At 43.8% G+C, this 22,643-nt stretch overlaps 1 protein-coding gene across 1 annotated transcript in view; it reads left to right on the top strand.

Moving 5' to 3' along the window:
• Positions 1-22,643, top strand: part of CHUK (component of inhibitor of nuclear factor kappa B kinase complex) — a 169,713-nt gene that overhangs the window by 57,359 nt on the left and 89,711 nt on the right. Inside the window, 1 exon segment of the mRNA XM_030203200.1 lies at positions 11,627-11,716. Within this exon segment, the coding sequence (XP_030059060.1) occupies positions 11,627-11,716 (90 nt within the window).

Here is a 22,643-nt window from a genome sequence, read left to right as displayed (position 1 = left end):
AATTTTCTGTGGCGCTCTGGCCAGGATTTATTCTCCATTTTTCCCATTGATTGAGCTGTTTCATTTTCACTGTCTGTTTTTTATCCGATGTTCCAAAAACTCCCAGTGGTTTTTAAAAATATTCTCAGTGTGGCAAGGTCATATCTGTGACAGACACTTATGATTAGTGCTTGGTTTATTTAGGACCTGACTACAAGGCCTCTAATTGTGTCAGCAGCAGATGAATCCAGAGACTTTTGGGTTGTGACCATCTACCAGTAGGTGGAAATAGGGAGCGCTGAATTGAACCGTCTTATAAGACAGAACGGAATGTTCCTTGGTCAGTCAGTGTTCTCTATCTTGAGCAGGCAGATGGGCAGTCTCTCCAAGCTCCTGGTCTCATCTGATGGTGGCTCTTGTTCTGGATCTCTCAGTTCAATGGATCTTTGGGGTGCACGGCTGAGCAGTGCCGGCCTTAGGGGGTAAACCTGATGATACCAGGTCCCTCCCTCACCCTTCTGCACTCTTTAGCCCTTCGTTCCATTATCCTTAGTGAAAAATAAAATTGGGATATAATTCTTTAAAGCCCACAGCTTTGGCTGCATGAGGAATACTGGTTTGGACCGGTATAAAGGGCTTAGTAGTGGAGAAGGGTGTGTGCTTCCAACAGCACTAAATTTGACAGACAGGACTCCTGATGGCTGTTTCTTCCAGGTTAGTGTGTCTTTAAATTTTCTTTCAGTTTCAGTTGCGGTTTTACTTTTGTTTTCTTTTTAATGACTTCCAAAGCTATTAAACGCTGCTCCTGCTATGGAAGCAGAGACAAGTGTTGGGTCAGTGTACAGGGTAGGCTCTGCTCATTCTCATGGGGCTGAAAGTGATCCAGCAGCCATTGTACAGTAGTGCGATTCAGGAGCAGTCACCAAAAAAAAAAAAAAAGGCTACGCTGCCTATGGCAAGTTTAAGATTTTACTTAGTTTCAGAGTTGGTTAAATGCTGTTCTTTTCCGGGAGCCAGCGAACTTTATCAGGGCCTTATACTGTGTGTGTTAGGTCCTCTGAAAGGGCCTCTTTAGTGTTCTCATATTCTTATATACCTTTCACTTAGAGAGTTTTGAGTCCCCCTTTTTGACAGAAGGCAGGTACTTAAAAAAAAAAACAACAACCCCCCCCCCCCCCCCAAAAAAAAAAAAAAAAAAAGCTCTGAAAGTTTCCCTTACTTAATTTGTGGAACTTCCTTTTTGTTACCTGAGCTCTATATTTTAGCAGTACAGGTATTCTTTTTCAGCACCATTACAAAGGATTTTATTATAGAGTCAAGCTATGAGAAATTTTACATCTTGAGTTTTTTTTTTCCTTATGTTAGTTCACTGTTCCCATGTCTCTCCTGATTTCCTTGGTAACCATGAAAGAGTGGGAACATATTGCAGGTGCAGTGTTTACAGTCTTTGAAAAACAGAATAGTGGCTTTCAGCCTGAAGGTCACAGGTTCAAGGTTGGTTTGCGCATATTCTCCGAGGACAATATGTTGAAACTCTCTGCAAAGTGTGCGGCGGCTGTTAAAGCAAATAGATTGTTAGGTATTATTAGGAAAGGAATGGAAAATAAAAATGAGGACATTATAATTCCTTTGTATTGTTCCATGGTGCAACCGCACCTCGAATACTGTGTGTAATTCTGGTCACTGTATATGAAAAATCATATAGTGGAATTAGAAAAGGTACAGAGAAGGGCGACAAAAATAATAAAGGTGATGGGACAACTTCCCTATGAGGAAAGGCTAAAGCAGCTAGGACTCTTCCTGCTTGGAGAAAAGACAACTGAGGGGCGATATGATAGAGGCAAGGCTTTTTTGTGCCGGTACGCACTGGTACGGCGTACCAACACCTTTTTTTTTTTCTTGGTGAGTCCTGCACTCTTCCTCTCGCTCCTCTCTTTCCTACGGACCCTCCTTACCTTTTTTTTTTAGTGACGGCGCAGTGCAGCGATTGAGAGGTTGCCGGCGTTAGGGCCTTCCCTCTGCGAGTCCCGCCAATGTGGAAACAGGAAGTTGAAACAAAGTAAGCGGGACTCGCAGAGGGAAGGCCCTGATGCCGGCTGGCTGATTCTGAGGGCCCGGACTGTGGGAGGAGGATGGGCGGGGGAGGGAGAATCGCTGGACATGGATAGCAGGGGAGGATGGTTGAGAGAAGAATCACTGGACATGGATGGCAGAGGAGGATGGGGGAAGGAGAATTGCTGGACATGGATGAGAGGGGAGGGCAGGGGAGAGAGGAGAATTGCTGGACATGGATGGCAGGGGAGGACAGGGGGCAAAGGAGAATTGCTGGACATGGATGGCAGGGGAGGACGGGGCAGAGGAGAATCACTGGACATGGATGGCAGAGGAGGACGGGGGAAGGAGAATCGCTGGACATGAATGGCAGGGGAGGACGGGGCAGAGGAGAATCGCTGGACATGGATAGAAGGTGAGGATGGGGCAGGAACCAAGTCGGCAGTGCAACACTCCAGTTCGTAGAATAAGTCAACCTGGAGCTCCCGTGGTGGCTACCCTGGAGTCCATTTGGAAGGCAATTCAGGATTTAACTGTAGCTGTTACTAAATCAGCCCCAAGACATGTCTCTTCTTGTGAGTAAGATAGATAATTTAACTGAGTCTTTGCAAAATGTTAAACAGGATTCAGCAAATCAAGTATTGCAGATACAGTCAAAAATTTTAAATCTACAATGGATGCCTTGGTAAAGGATAAAATTGTGACTTATCGGAAAATAGAGCAAATAGAGAACTATAACAGACGTTTAAACCTTCGTGTATTGAACTTTCCTAGAACTACAGGTATGACTGGCAGATTTATTCAAAAAATATCTCATTGAAATTTTGAAATTTCCTTCCTCAGTTATTCCCCCATTTAATAAGATTTACTATCTTCCATTACCTTCTCAAAAAGGAGTGGAGCCTGTGAGACCTGGAAATTTACCTCAAGTACAGGAAATTGAACCTGGAATTCAAGATTTGTTCGCATTACTAGAGGATTCTTTGACAGAAGTATCAACTCGAGGGACATTAATTGTCTCATTTGTATTTGAACAAGACCTCAATTCAGTTATGAGACTCTATTTTAAGAAATCTTCTACACGATTTTGTGGACATAGAATTTGGATACCCAGATGCGACAAAAGTTACACAGGACAGAAGGAAGTTGTTTCTGGCTCTTAATTTGTTTTTTGGGTATTAAGTATGTTTTCTTTGAACCCGAAGAATTACGAATTTTCTTGGATATGAAGAAGCTTTCTAGTGGGCCGAGGGGATAACTGATTTAAGTAATAATAGGGTGGGATTATTTAGGCTGTCTTTTTTTTTTTTTTTTTAATATGTTGAACTCCTCATCTTTATACCACCCCCCCCCTAAATTGTTGAGGTCTAAGGAAGAGAGTTGCTGTATATCTTCTATATATTTATTTCTTTTTTATAATTTTTTTCTTTCTCTGTATTTCAATATGGAAGTTACACTTGTAAAAACTTTAAATTGCTATAAATAAATAAAAACATTTAGCAAGCTATCTTATAGAGGTAAACGTTTGTTTGGAAAAGATCTAGAGAAGCTGGTTAAATACCTAGGGAACTCCAGGTCTCAGAAATTGCCAAAGAACAAACCTGAAGATTCTTTTAAATCTCAGTCTCGTCTGATGTTTTGTGAGGCCAAGTGCTACAGACCAGGCAAATCTAACTTTCAGGGTTCCCATTTCAACAAACAAGCCTTCTTTCATGCTGACAGACAGAACTCCGCTTCAAGCTGCAGGTCTACCAGTGCCTCCCACACCTTCCAGTGGTGGAAGTCTGTGTTCACGCCTTGGGTTTTATAATAGGACACCTCTCCAGGTTCCATGAGGAGTGGACCAAAATTACCTCAGACCAATGTGTCTTGGAAATACTATAGCAGCGTTACAGACTGGAGTTCTCCCATTCCATTGCAGATGTTTTTCTTGGAATCTTCATGCAAGCTCCAGCCCAAATGTCAAGCAGTTCAGACAACCTTGCAAATGCTTCTTCATTTAGGCACAGAGACTGTCCCCAGTTGTGATTGGGGAACAGAAAGTTATTTATTTTGTAGCTCCAAAGAAGGAGGATTCCTTCCACTTGGGTTTGGACTTCAAAAGTCAATGGAGTGTTAAAGGTTCAACATTTCATAATAGGAACATTACAGTCTGGAAGTCCAGCAGGGCGAGTTTCTCACCTCCCTCGATCTCAAGGAAGCTTACTTTCATATTCCCATTTTATCTCCCCACAGAAGATTTCTGTGATTTGCAGTCCTTGGAGAACATTATCAATTTATGGCCATGCTATTCAGTCTTTCCATGTCACTCAGGACATTTTTTCAAGGTTGTGATAGTAGTGGCAGCCATCCTTTACAAGGATGGTTTGCAGTTTCATCTGTACCTCGATGATTGATTGGCTAATTTGCAACTCTTACTATCAAGAGAGTCTGCAAGTTTCATCCAAATTAGCTGCTCTTCTTAAGTCCTTAGGATTGGTATTCAGTTTCACCAAGAGTCAGTTGTTTCCAAGACAAATCTTGTACTATCTGGGAATGATATTTTACGTAGGCTTAGGGAGACATTTCTTCCTGTTGCTCATGAGCAAAAGATTCATACCCAAGTCAGGTTTCTACTTTCCCTGCCATGTACCGGGGTCTTTGAAAAAGTTCTGGGCACAATGGCCTTTATTTTGGACGTTTTTCTATGGGCCACATTCCACATCAGACCACTGCAACGGTCCCTTCTCAGCTGTTCGTCTCCAAGCCAAACTCAGCCTCAACTGGTGGATTCAGTGCAGCCTTCCTCTGACAAAAATGCTCTCTCTCTGCAGGCAGCTATCTGCAGCTTGTATGCTGCTAGGGCACACCTTAGCTGGGTGAACCAGATTTTGGATTCATTCCAGGATTCAGACTGTTAGCCTCCTACTGAATTGATGGATGTGAAGATGGGACTGGAATATTTGGTGGATTCCTTGTATGATTTGATTCGGGTGTCTGCCAAGCAGATGTGTTTGGCAGTCACAGCCCGTGGTTTGCTGTGGTTGCGTCACTGGGTGGCAGATGCAGCTTCAAACAGCTGCTGGTTCAGCTTCCTTTTAAGGGCAAGCTGTTGTTTGGTGAGGACTTAGTGAAGTTGGTGATAGGTCTGGGTGACTCAAAGTCTGTGTCTTTCCTGAGGACAAATTTAAACATTCTTTCTGGTTGGGTCAGGCTGATATAGGGCGCTATCGTCCAGGGTGGTCTAGTTTTAATCCGAGATCCAGGTATCAGCCCAAGCAGGGTTTTGCATCGCTAGGCTTTGTCTTGTTGAGATCCTCCAGATTTTTCCTGAAGGGGGTGATGGTGCACACAGTCCTGTCTTTTTTTTTTTTTTTTCTTCCTGAGGTGGTTTCTGCCTTTCATTTCAATCAACCTTTGTTTCTTCCTTCTTGCTTGCTTGACGTTCGCCGTGTACTTTCACTATTTAGAAATGACCTATGAGTTCCATCGGTCAGATCATTTGTTCATGCTTTGCTTGGAATCTCAGAAAGGTAATGTGGCTTCCAAAGCCATGGTTGCTCACTAGGTCAAGTAGACTATTGCTATCACATCTGTTTATTTACTAGTGGGTAAATTACTTCCTTCCGGGCACATTCTACCTGAGCTGTTGTGTCTTTCTGGGTGGAAGCCCGTCTGTTCTCTCTGGAGGAAATATGTAGGGCGGCAACATGGTCTTTCTTGCATACCTTCTCCAGACACTACTGTTTGGATGTGTCCTCTCACTCAGATGCATTTCACTCAGATATCAGCGCTATCTGCAGGAGCTTCAGATTCTCACCCTTGTTAAGGACTGCTTTGCTACATCCCACAAGTGTATGGATTTATCTGCTGCTGACACTTATAATTTTCTTTCCTTTAGTCACAGCAGATTAATCCAGAGGTCTACCCTGTTTTTTCCGGCAGTTCCTATCTTAGTTCTCTGTTAACCATGTTCCTGCATTTTTATATTTTTAGATGCACTACTGTAATTGGTTTACGTATTTGCAGTTCTTGGTTTATCACTTTCCCTGTGGGGAAGGAGAAATGTTTAATTTTGTTTAATTCTGTTTCCTTCTGCTTTATGAGAAATACTAACTGACCAAGCAGCATTCCATCCTATAAGACAGTTCAATTCAGACCTCTCTATCACAACCCACAAGTCTCTGGATTCATCTGTTGCAACTAAAGGAAAGGAAATTATCAGGCAAGACATAAGTGTCCTGTCGTCATGCAGAAAAGGACACTAGAATCAGGAGGTATGCTGAATGAGAGATTTTTGGCGCTTCTAAGTCTGGTCCGTTGACATTGGCATCAAAAGCATTTGTCCCCATGACTCCTGGAGATGCACCAAGAAGGTCTCTGCCTACCTTGATGTAGGGCGTTAATAGCACCTATCGGGACTGAGCATCGTTTGCTCCCTCATGGCAGGATTCAGTGTTGTCCTTATTGGCATAGAGAGATCCTAATGTTTCGAGTGGGGGGCAAAGAGGCGTCAAAATCAATTCTCTTTGAAGCAATGTGACAGGAGCTTTGGGACTTTAGAGTCATCAGTACCCAAGAGGCATCGGTTCCATGAGGATTCTGATTCCTGAAGCGTTACGCGAAAGGGGCATGCCCCGCCCCTTCATGCACAACTGAGCCGTTAATATTTGGTGTGAGTGTGGCTGGTCGAAACTCACCTTGTACTTTTGATTCTTAATATAGCTCAAGTTATGCTGTGGATTAAGTGCTTTTTACTTATTCTTCATTTAACCTGGGGTAAAGGAGTAACTTATTCTCCTCCTTTTCTTAGTTTTTTTTACTTCTACCCCCTATTTACAGCATGATTTTTCTCTTTTAAAAAAAGAAGTAATTTATTTCTTAATTGTGTTGATCATATGCAGCAGAGAATTCAAACTTTGATCGGAAATAGACGGCAGAGGAGAACATATTGTCATAAGGTGAGCTTTGGCTTTAAGACTAACAATCGCTCTAATTTGATTAGGATCCCCTGTATCCATGACACTTGCCAGAACTTTCACCCTTATCCTTTGTGGTTATATAAAGTCTTGCTCTGCTGTTAACAAGACTGAAATTCTTAGCAACATGCTGGAAGATAATCAATTTGGTTTTCTGTTTTTGACTGAAACGTGATTTACTTTTCAGGACGACCTCGACTACAATTATATCCTTCAGGTTATAAAGTTATGCATTTACCAAGATTGAATTATCAGGGTGGAAGCCTTGTAATTTTATATAAACCTTTTTATAGTGTGAAGTTTTTAGATTCCGTTAGCTCCTCATCTTTTGAATTATTAGTTTGTGAGATTAATGATGACTCGTTTGATGGTTCAATATGCTGTGTGTTGTTATATCCTTCCAGGGAAATGGTCTAAAATGGAAGTTGAGGTTCTTGCTAAATATTCTGTAAATCATAATTTTACTTTTTTACTTGGGGATATTAATCTTCATTTAGAAGTGGTCTCTGACCCTCAGATTAGGAAGTTCCTTGACTCGTTAGAAGCAGTTGGCTTGCAGCAATTGTTCATTGCTCCCACATATAAGGGCCATCAATTAGGTTTATTAGCATCTGTTACAACTTTTAAGGAATGTGCTACTCTGTCGTTTAATGCTATCCCAGCAGTTCCATGGTTGATCATTTTTTTTAGATTTTACCCTATCTTGGAGAGAAGTATTTACGATTTAATCTGCCTCCCATTATTTTTTTTTTATTTTGTTACAAGGATAATATTACTCCAGCTGAATTTTGGAAAGAAGTGGACTGTCATTGCCTTTCTGCTTCCTTTACTGATGATAGTTTCCATGAATTTTGGAACTCCATATGTAGAGAAACTCTTGATAGTCTGGCCCCCATCAAGTATAGGTTGAAAGCTTATAGAAGCTCAGACAGATGGTTTGACCAGGAACTTATTCTCCTAAAATGACATAGAAGATTAGAGTGACTGTTCAGACGTTCTCCCACATTTAAGTCTATCTGGCGAACTAAGATCCGTCATTATTAATTAAAAAGAAGAGGGAACATTACTCTAAAGCAGTTGGGAATGATAAACCAGATGTAAGGAAATTATTTTTATTAGATCAGATTCTAATTCTCCTTCTGTTTCTGATTTGGCTCCCTATTTGCAAGCTAAAATTCAGATAATTAGAAATCTGTTGAATTTATGCAATTTTTTTTTTTTGTATTGTTTCATGATTTTATTTGGGTACATGATGCTCCTGTTTATAGGTGGGAATTTGAAGTATTTGTCAGGATGTAGATGGATGTAGTCTGCATTCACAGGCTGCCTATTTGTTGGCTTTTCCTGCTGTTAAGGTTAAGTAGGCTCTGGAATGTTCTTCTGATAGCTGCAAGAACCTGGGAGACTTCTTGCCCTTAACTCAGATCTTAGGTTTCAGATCCCAACACAACACAGATTACAAGTGAATAATTAGCTTAAGTCTGCTTAGGAGAGGTTTGTCACAACTGCGGATCACAGTAGCCTTGCCAAACAAATCTCTGCCCTCCCTTCCAGCAGAGCTATATTTTATTAGCAAATGTTAGAGTACAGATTCATTCTTTGGCACGGTAATATAATTGGCAAGCAAAACAACTTTTCTTTCTCAGGCTTTGTTTTCCTATCTTTTTGTTCTCCCCCCCTCCCCCCCCCCAAAAAAAAATTTGCTAAGCTAAGCTATACAGTTTATTTATTTTATTTATGGGTTGCTTATATCCCAAATTTTCCCACTCATGCAGGCGCAATGTGGCTTACAGAAAGTTATGTAAAAATTACAAAGGTAAAAGCACAGAAAAGCATACAAGATGCAAAAGGGGGAGGAGAATCTAACAGTATGAGCTAGACAGGGAAGGGACAAAGGGGTGCATCAATCAACAGCGGAAATTAGGGAGTAAGTCTTGGCAAAGAAGTAGGTCTTTAACAGCTTCTTGAAGAGGGTATGGTCCTCTTGAGTTTTAAGGTGGCGAGGTAGAGCGTTCCAGTGTTTGGGACTCCAGTAGCGGAAGGACGAGGTGAAGATCTTGTACTTGACACCCTTACAGCTCGGGAAGTGGAGGTGGAGATAGGACCGAGCAGCAGAGTTGGCATTTCTAGGCGGAAGGTCGATCAAGGGGAGCATGTAATCCGGGGCAGCCCCATAGATGATTTTGTGTGTCAGGCAGCAAAGTTTAAAGGCAATGCGCTCCTGTACTGGCAGCCAATGGAGTTTAAAGTGCAATGGTTCGGCGTGAGCAAAGCGTCGTTCTCTAAGGATGAGTCTCGCCGCAGTATTTTGAGCTGTTTGGAACTTTTTCAACAAAGAGGCCTGGCAGCCCACATAAATTCCACTGCAATAATCCAGATGGGAGAGGACAAGCCAGTGAACAAGGGTACGGAACAAATCTCTGGTAAGGAGGTGTCTTATGCGCCGAAGCCTCCACATTGCCTGAAACATTTTTTTTGCAGACCAAGTGCACGTGATCAGCCAGCTGGAGATGTGAGTACAGGTGCACTCCTAAAAGTCACAGGCTGTTAACAATCGGAAGGGCAGAGCCCAATACTGGAAGCATTGTGTCAGATATGTGGGCGTGAGCGGACGAGAGGATAAGACACTGGGGTTTTTCCCTGTTTAGTTTGAAGCGGAACACCCGGGCCCAATGCTCCAAGGCGGAGAAACAGGCATCAGTGAGGTTAGCAACTTCTGATACGGTGGAGTGAAATGGGATGTAGACTGTAATATCATCCGCGTAGATGAAAGGGTTGAGGTCCAGCTTTGCGAGTGCTGAGGCTAGAGGCATCATCATAATATTAAATAAGGAAGGTGAAAGGGGAGAGCCCTGAGGGACCCCACAGGAGGCCTTCCACGGTTCAGAAGTGGCAGAGTTCAACATGACCTGGTAGGACATGGATGTCAAAAACCCCCTGAACCAATGCAAAACAGGCCCTCCAATATCGAAAGAATCTAGAAGATGAAGCAGGAGTTCATGGTCCACCATGTCGAAAGCGCTGGACATGTCAAATTGCAGCAGAAGAACCTTCCGTCTAAAGTTAGCTAAGAGGGTGACCAGGACAGTCTGAGTGCTATATTGAGCTTGGAAACCTGACTGCGAATGGTGGAGGATATCAAAATCAGACAGGAATTCGTTAAGCTGAACATTGAGCAAACTCTCCATCAACTTGATAACAAGAGGAATCGAAGCCACTGGTAGTTAGAGATGACATCTGGCTTGATCTTTATATTTTTTGGAATGGGAGTGAGGAGGATGTTGCCATGACCTGGCGGGAAAGATCCAGCGCTTAACATAAAGTTGAGGTATGTTTATTTTCTTTGAATCTGCCTTTGCTAATCCAGCAGCGGAAGCAGTGGCCCGTCTCATCTCTCTCTGGGCAAAGTTACATATGCCCTCCAAATATCTAGCTTTCCCAACCTTGAATCTGCTCATGACAGGCTTACACCGTCAGGCAGTATGGACTCTTGTAATTAGAAAGGAACCCAGTATGTAGTAGATATAATAAGATAGTTTATTACAATCTTACCAATGGTAATACAGGTAGGTTAAGCATTCACATAATGGAACCGCATATCATGGCACGTCCTCTCTCTCTAGCCTTCTGGAGTCTCCCTTCTCTGTTCGTCTTCTCCTCTCATCTCCTTCTTCTTCTCGTCTCGTCACGTCTGAACTAATACTCCTCAAACTGCTGCTTATATACAATTTTGGCCCTATTCATTTCAATGGACCCCAGCTGTCTCAACAGGGCTCCTAGTCCTTATCAGTTGATCAGAATGACTTCACATGTACCCAAACCTTCCTGTAGCCCCCCTTTGGATGTTCTCACCCGGGGTGCAGCTGACCCAGCACTATCTCTACGTAACTATAGCAACTCTTGCTTATGACGTCTTGCAAGTGCCAATCTCAGGATTGTTTATAGAGTAGATTGCCCCCACCCTTGCCAGTTCAGCACTTGCCATAGTGAAATGTAACTGTGTCAAAGGTGATCTCTGATTTTTACAAGCTAGCTCTCTTTTGTATCAGAGATGATTCTGATTTTAAGAAGCCTAGCTCTTATTATGAGCCATTGGCCTGTATTTTACTGAGAGCAAGGGCTAGCATAACTCTTCAGGTAGCAAGTCAGTTCTTCAACGTAACAATTTGGTGCGACTTTTAGGAGATGAGTTTACTTCTTTTATGTCTGTTGTTCAGGGTTTAGTGCTAGGTCAACAGAGTCCTTGATAGAATGCATGCCTGTGAATGCTTGGCTTTCTCCCTTGCATCCTACAAGACCCCAAAACTCTAACTCTCCCAGACCCTGTTCCTCTGGGTCCCCTTTATATCCAGCACTTCTAGTTGAATTATACTCCATGAAGCGTGGTTCCAGTCTTTGCAGTATGGAAGTATGAATGAATTAATAAATAAAATGAATACATCATCTTTTTTAATTCACATGTTCACAAATGGTGAATTTTGTATGATATTTTGTTGTAATGAAAAATGCCTTGAGGCATCAAGTTTGTGCATATAACAGGTTTGTGGTATAGTTATTTAGAACCATAGAATTTTATTTGGTAATTGTTTTTCTAGCCTGGCAATTAATACATATGAATCTTTTTTTTTTTTTTTCAGATAATTTATAAAATTATAGATTTAGGATATGCTAAAGACCTGGACCAGGGAAGTCTGTGTACCTCATTTGTGGGAACATTACAGTATTTGGTAAGGCTATTTGTTTTGCTTGTGTCCTTTTCATTGTTTTGTCACATTTTCCTTGTTTAATGCTTTATAATGTGGTAAACTTAGACTGTACCAAATAAATAAGATAAAGACATGTACATTGCAACTGAGTGCAACTTACAATGCCAAAAAATAACAGGCAAGGGAGGTCCTTGGTATACAGTATAACAAGCCTTTTTAATGTAGTGACTGTTTTTTATGTATATTGTTATAAATAGCCCCCAGATAACCTGAGAACCTATACCAAAATAGGACTCTCAAAATCAGATTGATGAAGCAAGTCTTAATTAATTTATTGTCCAAAAATCAAGAATACACTCTTGCAAGAATGGGTGTCTCAAAAATCAAGCATGCACAAAACCTTCTACCACAATCAAAGATTATATAGCATATTGTCTTTGTCTGCCCCCTAAGTTGTCTCATTGGACACTGATCACATGTACCCCCCCCCCCCCCCCCCGCATCCTTCTCTGTGAAAATTTTCCATAGAACAAGCCTGCCTTTGTTAGTCTGCTAGTGTTCTTATCTCCTGTGAAAGTTCTGCTTAACAAGCTACCACCTGGAATTTCTCACTCCCTCCTAACCCCCTCCCTTCTGCTTTCTTAGTTTAGAGTTCACAACTTGCAGATACAACCCCCCCTCCCCCCCATCCCCTTCGTCTCACACAGTTTCTTTGTTAGTGATTCAGACAGCTATAATGTAATGCTTTCTGTTAGAAAAGGGCTTACACAACTATAGCTAAGGTCTATATTCTACTTCTGCAACTATGTTATATGAAAACGCAATATATTTAAACATTTCTTACAATATGTGTTAAGTAGATGATGAAAGGAAGTGATAATGCACCTGTATAGATCATAGGTGAAGCTTTACCTGGAATATTGCGCTTGTTCTGGAGGCCATAGTTTAGAAATGATAGCGAGAAGCTAGAGGTGATTTAGTGAAATACCACCAGAATGATGCAGCTTCTGCAGCAAAAGCTATTGAGATTTGAGAGCCTAAATATATATATTAAATAGCTGAATCTTAAATGTGGAAGAGGCATACCTCTGTCAGGAAACTGTAGGATTAGGGGTCATAATATGATGCTCCAAGGGAGTTTGAGAACTTTAATAATCATAAAAATTTATTTCTAACCCATTGTATCTGAATCATTCTAAGCGGAGAACAACATTATATACAAATAAAGTATACCAATATAAAACCATCCATTGCTACAACTCTAAATGAGAGTATACAATGCAGAAAAAGTACATAATCTCATTAATCTAATGATCTATACTGTATGCCTGAACAAACATACAGGTTTCTATTTCTGTCTTAAACTGGTTAATGTTTTGTAAAGAACAAAGTTCAATAGGCAAGCTTTAACATAAAATATAGAGGATCTGCACTGTTCTGAATGAATCTGCCTGGAAAATGGAACTTCAAGCAGTTGCTTTTGAGACTGTCTTAGAGTGGAACTAAGTGTAGGAGAAATGCAACTATTCAATACTTTAAAAGCCGGTAATGACATTTTGAACTCAGTGTGAACCTTTACAGGAAGCCAGTGTAAAGGCTTTAAAATGGGAGTAATGTGATCTTAACGTGATGTCCTCATAATCACTAGCAACAGAGTGCTGAGCAACCTGCAAAGCTCTCAGTGGCTACGCGCAATTCCCCAAAACAAGACAATTGCAGTGATTGAACAACCTTGTCAGAAAAGCCCTTCCTGAGGAGCTAGTGGAGACAAAAATGGTAACGGAATTAAAACAAATGGTGTGGCATAATAAACATGAAAGTTTCCCATTTGCAAGAGGATGGAAATGAAGCAGTGGAATGATCTGCAGGGAATGGTGATTGTCTAAAATAGCAGTGAAATGACTGCAGTGTGCTCCCAAGAGGATGTGAAAGTAAACTGCAGTGAGCAGAGGTTACAACCCTAATCAGGTATCTTTTTTTGTCGTCAAGCAGATGACGCCATTACGTATGGGTTGTGTCCATCAACCAGCAGGGGGAGATAGAGAGCACTCAACTTTTCACAGTGCCTCATGGCCAGCCAGCTCCACTGCCTCTTCAGTATTCTCTATCTCCCCAAGCAGGGTGGCTGCAGCTTCTTCGAGCTCCATCAAAAATCTGCCTTGGGGTGGCTCCTGGCTTCCCAGTTGTTAGCCGGGGTGTTAGAGGCTATAGCAGCTTCACTTTGAAGGCACATAGGTTAGCCCTTTCCCTGCCTTACCCATGCCTCCGTGGATGTGGACATATTAGCTTGATTTTCCTTGTCCTTTCCCACTCAGTGGATGCAGGCACATTGGTTCGCCTTTCCCTGCCTTTCCCACTCATCTGAGCCTCTGGAGTTCTTATTACCTCTGCTTTCCTCACAGCGTAAAAAAAAAAAAAATGGAACAGAGGTTTTCCTTTGATTCTTCTATGGGACTGGAGCTGTGATACTCGGTCCGGTGAGGTAAGAGTGTTTTCTAACTCCTCCGGGGTGGGCCCGCGATCGGGGCGTTTTTGGCGCGAAACCGCCATTTTGAATTTTCCTGCCGTTTTTCGGCGATGGCTGCAGAGAATGTAAAGCACTGTTCCCGGTGTGGCAAGCACAAATCAGCAGCGGGATTCTGTAAATTGTGCTGTACAGGTGTAAGAGCCAGCCCGAGCATGGCGAGCGATGATTCTTCCCGCTCAGAGGTGGCAGCGGACGCCATTTTGTATTCTCCACATGGCGCGGCCTCCGTAGAGACGGAGAGCCATGAGCCTGGGGGGGGGGGGGGGGGGGGGCCTTGAATTGAGGCTATTCAGAGAGCGGCTAGCCCCGGACGGGATCTGGGTGCCCAGGGCGATTTTTTTTCTCACCTGATTTTGTGTTATTACATAAAGCATACATGCTGAAAAGAGCTCTCCCTCAAGGGTCGTCTGAGGCCCCTTCTATTGTCCCCCCCCCCCCCCCCCCCCGGTGGATTCTGGCCTGGGACTGCCCGCTGAGGCTATTTTCCCTGATAATTGGCATAAAGAAAAGCGAAGAAGGGCTAATTCCCCTTCAGATTGTGGTGCACCTCCTTTCCCCCCCCCCCCCCCAGTGGTCGGGCTGTGAGGATTCGGAGAGTTCTGGCAGGCCTTCGTGGTCTGAGGAGCCAGAGTCAGGTGCAGAATTACCACAGGATCTGGATGATCCCTCCGCGGTGAGGATTTTCCACCGTGATGAGCTGCCAGCACTTATTTCAGATGCCCTACATGTCCTTTCTATTGAAGAGCCTGACAGTGGCACGGCCTCCTCTGTGAATCCTTGGATGGCTAGTACCAAAAAGCCTGCTCGAGCCTTTCCTTTGCATGACTCCATCCAAGAGCTTATTTCCGCTAAGTGGGCGACCCCGAGGGACCTTTGAAAGTTTTCAGGGCTATGGGGCAATTATACCCTCTGCGTGAGGAGCATTTGGCTCTCTTTGCAATGCCTAAAGTAGATGCCCTAGTCACTGCGGTGATAAAGAGAACTACCCCTCCCTGTGGAAGGAGGAGTTGCCCTGAAGGATATACAAGACCGTAGGCTGGAAGCAGCACTTAAATGGTCCTTTGAAATTGCAGGTCTTACTGTTCGGGCGTCTGCATGTAGTTGTTATGCTGCTAGAGCCTGCCTGGCGTGGTTGCAACAGGCAGTGGAACAGCCCGGAGATGGAGCGGAGCCCTTCTCGGATGTGGCTCCGCAGCTGGAGTCGGCCTTGTCCTTTTTGGCTGATGCCCTTTATGATATTGTCAGAGCTTCGGCTAAACAAATGGCAGTAGCAGTGGCGGCTCGCCATCTTATTTGGTTACGACATTGGGCAGCGGACATGGCCTCTAAGCAAAGGTTGGTGAAGTTGCCCTTTCAAGGCCTTCTTCTATTTGGTGAGGAGTTGGGGAAAAAAATTGTTAAAGGTCTGGGAGATCCTAAACCCCAGCGCTTGCCCGAAGATAGGCCGAGGCCTTCCTCCAAGGGCCAGGCGGTCCACTCCTCTTATAGACCTCGCTTCCGTGAAGCTAGAAGGTACCGCCGGGGGTGTTCTGCTGGGTTCACTTCTCGTGCCCGTTTTTCAGCAGAGGAACTCCTTTCGCTCGGACAAGCGTTCCGCAGCCACCAGCTCTAGGCCTGGAGTTCAGGGGCGACCCTCTCAATGATGGTGCGCCGGCCCCCTCCTCGCTTCCTGTGATCGGAGGACGTCTTTGCCGAGGAGTGGGCCAATATTTCCTCAGATCAGTTGGTTCTGGACCTGATCAGAGATGACTACAGAATAGAATTCAAAGCCCCAGTAAGAGACGTGTTTGTGGAGTCCCGATGCAGTTCTGCCGCCAAATGGGCGTCGGTAGAGGAGACTTTGCAAGGTCTGATTCAGTTAGGGGCCGTGTCCCCGGTACCTCCCGCCGAACACATCTACGGCCGATACTCCATCTACTTTGTGGTGCCGCGAAAAGGTGGGTCTTTTCGCCCTATTCTGGACTTAAAAGAATTAAACAAGTCCCTGAGAGTGCGGCATTTCCACATGGAAACCCTGCGCTCTGTCATTGCTGCGGTACAGCCAGGAGAGTTTCTCATGTCTCTAGACCTGAAAGAAGCTTACTTGCACATACCAATTTGGCCCCCGCACCAGAAGTTTCTGAGGTTTGCGGTGTTGGGAAAACATTTCCAGTTCCGGGCCTTGCCTTTTGGCCTCGCCACAGCTCCCCGAACCTTTTCGAAGGTAATGGTGGTAGTAGCTGCTTTGCTCAGGTGAGAAGGTATCAGGGTTCACCCGTACCTAGACGACTGGCTCATCAGAGCAGACTCTGTAACAGAGAGCTATCAAGCTACAGCCAGAGTGGTCTCAGTACTTCAATCTCTAGGCTGGGTCGTCAATATGGCCAAAAGTCACGTGACCCCCTCGCAATCTCTAGAATATTTGGGGGCCAGGTTCGACACAGACTCGGGCTATGTATACCTACCCGAGCTAAGGCGGTGCAAGCTTCAGAATCAGGTCCGTCTGCTCCTGAGGATGCCCCGCCCGCGAGCTTGGGACATTGTCCAGTTGCTGGAAGTGGTGCCCTGGGCGAGAGCGCACCTGAGACCTCTACAGTATTCCCTACTTCAAAGATGGTCTCCAGTTTCTCAGGATTATCAATGCAGACTTTCTTGGCTCCCTGCGGCCCGACTCAGCATGGAGTGGTGGCTCTCAGACAGCATGCTGCAGCGAGAAATACCGCTGGCGCTCCCCGATTGGTGTCTAGTAGTGACAGATGCCGGCCTGAAGGGCTGGGGCGCACATTGCAAGGGGAAGCATGCCCAGGGTCTATGGACACCCGAGGATTCGAAGTAGTCCATCAACCGCCTGGAGTTGAAAGCGGTGTTTCAGGCGCTTCTGGCCTTTCAAGTGACCCTGGAAGGATTGGCTGTCAGAGTGATGTCGGACAACACGACAGCAGTGGCCTACATAAATCGACAAGGCGGCACTCAGTGCAGAGCACTGGCTGCGCAGGCCAAACAGATTTGCCACTGGGCCGAGCTGCATCTTCAGTTTCTGTCGGCAGCTCACATTGCAGGTCAGAGCAACGTGCAAGCCAATTATCTAAGCAGGCATCAGATCGATCCAGCAGAATGGGAACTAGCAGACGAAGTATTCCTGCAGATATGTGCCAAATGGGGCAAGCCCGTGATGGATCTTATGGCGACAAGTTCAAATGCCAAAGTCCCGTGCTTCTTCAGCAGACGGAGAGATCCTCGCTCGGCAAGGTTGGATGCCTTGACTCAGCCCTGGCCTCCGGGCCTACTATATGTGTTCCCTCTGTGGCCCTTGATAGGGCACGTGTTCCTGCGGATTCGGCTGCACCCAGGAGAAGTGGTCCTCATCGCCCCGGATTGGCCCAGGAGGCCTTGGTATGCGGATCTCCAACAGATGCTAGTGGAGGCTCCCCTTCCTTTACCTCTGGTACCGAACCTGTTGTCACAGGGCCCGGTAGCCATGGAGGACGCCTGCCGCTTTGGTCTTATGGCATGGCGATTGAGAGGGCGCAATTTAGGGACAAAGGCTATTCAAACACAGTCATTTCCACTCTCCTGCAGGCCCGCAAGCGTTCCACTTCCGTGGCTTATGCCAGGATTTGGCTCCAGTTTGAGTCTTGGTGTGCTTCAAAAGCGATCTCAGCCATGCGGGCTCCTGTCTCGTCGATTCTGGACTTTTTGCAGGATGGTGTACAAATAGGCTTGGCCTATAATTCCCTGCGGGTGCAAGTGGCAGTGTTGGCCTCCCTTCGTGGTAAGGTTGAAGGCGTATCTTTAGCTGCTCATCCAGATGTGGCACGGTTTCTTAGTGGGGTGCTTCGGCTCCGGCCTTCCGTGCGAGCACCCTGTCCAGCTTGGAACCTGGGGCTAGTTTTGAAGGCCCTGCAGGCTTCTCCTTTTGAGCCGCTTCGGAGAAAGATTTGACACTAAAGGCCGTTTTTCTTGTGGCCATTACTTCGGCGCAACGGGTGTCAGAGCTCCAGGCGCTGTCCTGTAGAGACCCATTTCTGCAATTCTCAGAGTCCGGGATCATGGTTCGGACCGTGCCTTCCTTCATGCCTAAGGTGGTTTCAGCGTTTCACCTAAACCAGCCTATTTTCTTGCCCTCCTTTGATAAGGAGGAGTTTCCAGAATCTTTTGGGCAGTTGCGCAGGACTCTGCTGCAGTATCTGCGAGTTACTATCTCTTTCAGGATCTATGATCATCTGTTTGTTTTGTTATCAGGTCCTCGCAGAGGGTCTCCAGCATCTAAAGCCACTATTGCCCGCTGGCTCAAAGAAACTATCTTTTCAGCTTATCTGGTTGCCGGCCGGTCTCCGCCTGTAGCCTTTAAGGCGCATTCTACCAGAGCGATTTCTTCCTCTTGGGCTGAAACTGGAGCACTCTCTCGTCAAGAGATATGCAGTGCAGCAACATGGGCTTCTAAGCTCTCTTTTGCCCGACATTACAGGCTGGATGTGGCTGCTAGGAGGGATGCGCGTTTTGGAGCACAAGTGCTAGCGCGTGGTGTGACCTGTTCCCACCCTATATAGGGATTGCTTTGTTACATCCCATACATAATGGCTTCATCTGCTTGATGACAAGGAAGGGAAAATTAGGTTCTTACCTTGATAATTTTCTTTCCTTTAGTCATAGCAGATGAAGCCATGAGCCCTCCCTGTATGATTGTCTGTATGCTGTGAATCTGTTTCAGGTTCTGTTCTTGTTTCCTGAAGTTCCTTCCTTGGGAGAAAGTTGGAAAACAGTCTTCAGGATTCATGTTCACTTATAGGAGGATGAGTCCATTCCCTCCAGTTTATGTTTTGGGAGGATGAGTTTATTCCCTCCAGGAGGTTGCGTGTATCCCCTCCAGTTATACAATAAGGAGGATGAGTTTATTCCCTACAGGAGGATGTGTTCATTCCCTCCTTTTGAGTTCATGCCCTTGTTAAGGGGCCATCGTTCGCTGTGAGGAAAGTTCATGTTATTCCCATTGCGGTTTGCCATACTGCTTTGGAAGCTTCAAATACTGAAGAGGCAGTGGAGCTGGCTGGCCATGAGGCACTGTGAAAAGTTGAATGCTCTCTATCTCCCCCTGCTGGTTGATGGACACAACCCATACATAATGGCTTCATCTGCTATGACTAAAGGAAAGAAAATTACCAAGGTAAGAACCTAATTTTCCCATGCATAGGTTCAGGAAAATGGGTTAAGGTTCAAAATACATTTTATGATTTTGTATTTTGAAATGCCTTAAATTATGCACTTTAACTTGTTGGGAGACATCAGTTTACATCTTGAAAAGGCTGATACCCACTCTAGAATATCAGAACTTTTCTCTTATGTAAAGGCTTTAAATTATCAGGTTCCAATTTATAGGGCATCATTTAGATTTAATAGCTTCTTCAAAATCTGATGCTTGTTTAGGTGTATCCTTTCTGGAAGGTGACTGGTTGGAGGTCCCTTGCATCATTTCTTATATCAATTTATTATAAATTGGAGACAGTCTTGGAAAGAAAGTGCATCTAAAAGAGTGTCGTTTCTTTGTAGAGGAACTATTGATCATGTAGCATTTTGGTCTCAGTTTGATGAGAGAAATGTCTTTGAAGTGTACAGATTTTGTTAAAGATTGGTTATGTTTGAGTAAGGAGATCTTGGACCATTTGGCTGCATGTAAACTTAAAACTAAAATAATTAGGTCATCTGATAGTTTCACTTTGAGTTGATTGAGTTAAAACAGAAAAGTAGGAAATTGGAAAGGTTATGGCATAAACAACCATCTAATGAGAAAATAAACTGGAGAACAGTTAGTAGAGAATATGAGATCTTGTTGAAATCAAAAAGGAAGGTTTATTATTCAAAATTAATCAAGAAAAAGATTCTGGATGCAAAGATGTTTTTTAAAAATCCTTATCACTCTTACTAATACTGAGTTGTGTATTAATCCAGTAACTATTAAAAGACTTTCCACCTCTCGGAGCTTTTCAGTCCCCAAATTGCAATCGTTAGGGATCTTTTTAAGAAGAACAATTTAGATTGGGATCCCTCTGGTATTACCTTTGTCTCAGTTGCAGCTGATAAAGTATGGAAATAATTTACATCTTGAACTTGACCTTTGGTGAATGTTCTATATAAAAAGTATGTCACTTCTTATTGTATTTTGGATACCTGTCATCCATACATTATGAAAATGGCTTTTAGCAAGTTTAAAGGTATGTTAAACTGGTTAGTCTTTTTTAGAATTGGGGGATTTTCCTTCATATTTGGGAGAAATTGTCATCTCCATAATGAAGAATGCAATTTCTAATTATAGACTGATAGCTTCTATCAGTGGCATACCTAGGTTGGCTGCCACCTGTAACGGGCCGCCGCTAAGCCTCTCCTGGCGTATCATTCTCACCACCTGGGAGGTTCACAAAGCAGTCGTGTGATTGTTGGCTTGCCGGTCCCCTGCCCCAGAACAGGAAGTAACGTCAAATTGGGCAACAGTATAATAATGGGTGGTTTCAATTACCCCAGTTATTGACTGGATGCATTTACATCATGGATTGCTAGGGAGGTTCTGGTCCAGGAACCGACAAGAGGGGGAGCTATTTTAGATCTAGTCCTTATTGAAATGCAGGGCATAGTATGAGAGGTAATGGTGTTGGGTCTGCTAGGAAACAGTGATCATAACATGATCAAATTTGAGCTCATATCTGGAGTGAAGTCACAAAGGAAATTGACTGTAGCAGCATTTAATTTTCGAAAGGGTGACTATGATAAAATCAGGAAAATGGTTAAAAAGAAGCTAAAAAGACTTGCTGCAAAGATTAGGATTTTAAGTCAGGCATGGATGTTTAAAAATACCACCTTGGAAGCCCATACCAGATGTATTCCATGTATTTAAAAAGGTGGAAAGAAGAGTTAAAAGGTGAAGTGAAAGAGGCTATTAGAGCCAAAAGAACATCTTTCAAAGAATGGAAAAAGGACCCGAATGAAGAAAATAGGAAGCACCATTAGCGCTGGCAAATTAGATGCAAAGCATTGGTAAAGAATGCTAAAAGAAAATATGAAGAAAAACTTGCTGCAGAGGCAAAACTCACACTAACAACTTTCTCAGGTACATCAAAAGCAGAAAGCCTGCAAAGGATTCAGTGGGACTGTTAGATCATGAAGGAGCAAAAGAGAGGATGAGGCCATACCAGAGAGACAGAATTTTTTGCTTCAGTCTTTATGGAAGAATATATGAGATCTGCCTGTACCAGAAATGGTTTTCAAGGGTGACAACAGAGAGGAACTGAAAGAAACTGAAAGAAATCTTGGTGAACCTAGAAGATGGGTGGAGGCAAAGCAACCAATTAAAGAGCAGTAAATCACTTGGACTGGATGGCATCCACCCTAGGGTACTGAATGAACTCAAACATGAGATTTGCTGATCTGCTGTTAGTGATCTGCAATCTGTCGTTAAAATGATCTGTAGTACCTGAAGATGGCCAATGTGACGTCCATTTTCAAAAAGGGTTCAAGGATGATCTGGGAAATTACAGACCAGTAAGCCTGACTTCAATGCCAGGCAAAATAGTGGAAACAATTATAAAGAATTAAATTAAGGAACACATAGACAAACATGGTTTATTGGGGCAGAGTCAGCATGGGTTCAGCCAGGGGAAGTCTTGCCTCACCAATTTGCTTCATTTCTTTGAATGTGTAAATATGTGGATAAAGATGAGCTGCCCAATGTAGTGTGTCTAGATTTTGAGGAAGTTAGCATAAGAATAGCCATACTGGGTCAAATCAATGGTCCATCTAGCCCAGTATCCTGCTTCCATCAGTGGGCAACAGGTGACAAGTACCTGGCAGAAACCCAAATAGTAGTAGTAGTAGACTTTTTTATTTTTTTTTTGCTCTTTTTCAAAAAGTACAAAGACTAGGGGACACTCAATGAAGTTACATGGAAATACTTTTAAAACATATTTTCACACAACAAATATTTAAGCTCTGGAACTTATTGCTAGAGGATGTGGTAATAGTTTGCTATTGAGATGGACATGGGGAAGCCACTGCTTGCCCTGGGATTGGTAGCATGGAATGTTGCTAGTATTTGGGTTTCTGCCAAATACTTGTGTCCTGGATTGGCCACTGTTAGAAACTGAGTACTGGGTAGATGGACCATTGGTCTGACCCAGTGTGGTTGCTGTTATGTTCTTAAGTATTACAAGTTTGATATTTTAGCCAGGGAAGAACTGTCCTTTCACAGAATTGTGGTGCAGGGGGGCTTTGTCTTCCTCTGCCCCTTGATGTGCACTTTTTTTTTTGTACGTCTCATTCATCTGGACTGATCTAGCAGGATGATAAGTAAGGTGAAACTTTAATTTCCTTTCCTTGAATCCTGGTAGACCTATCTAGGACCCTTCCTATAAGTCTGCAGTATCAGGGACTTTTTTGGGTTCCATTTGCCCTCTC

The sequence above is a fragment of the Microcaecilia unicolor genome, chromosome 5 (genome assembly GCF_901765095.1).
Source record: "Microcaecilia unicolor chromosome 5, aMicUni1.1, whole genome shotgun sequence".
Lineage (NCBI taxonomy): Eukaryota > Metazoa > Chordata > Amphibia > Gymnophiona > Siphonopidae > Microcaecilia > Microcaecilia unicolor.
Note: the sequence above shows the minus strand (reverse complement) of the source record. Positions and strands in the feature narration are given on the sequence as shown.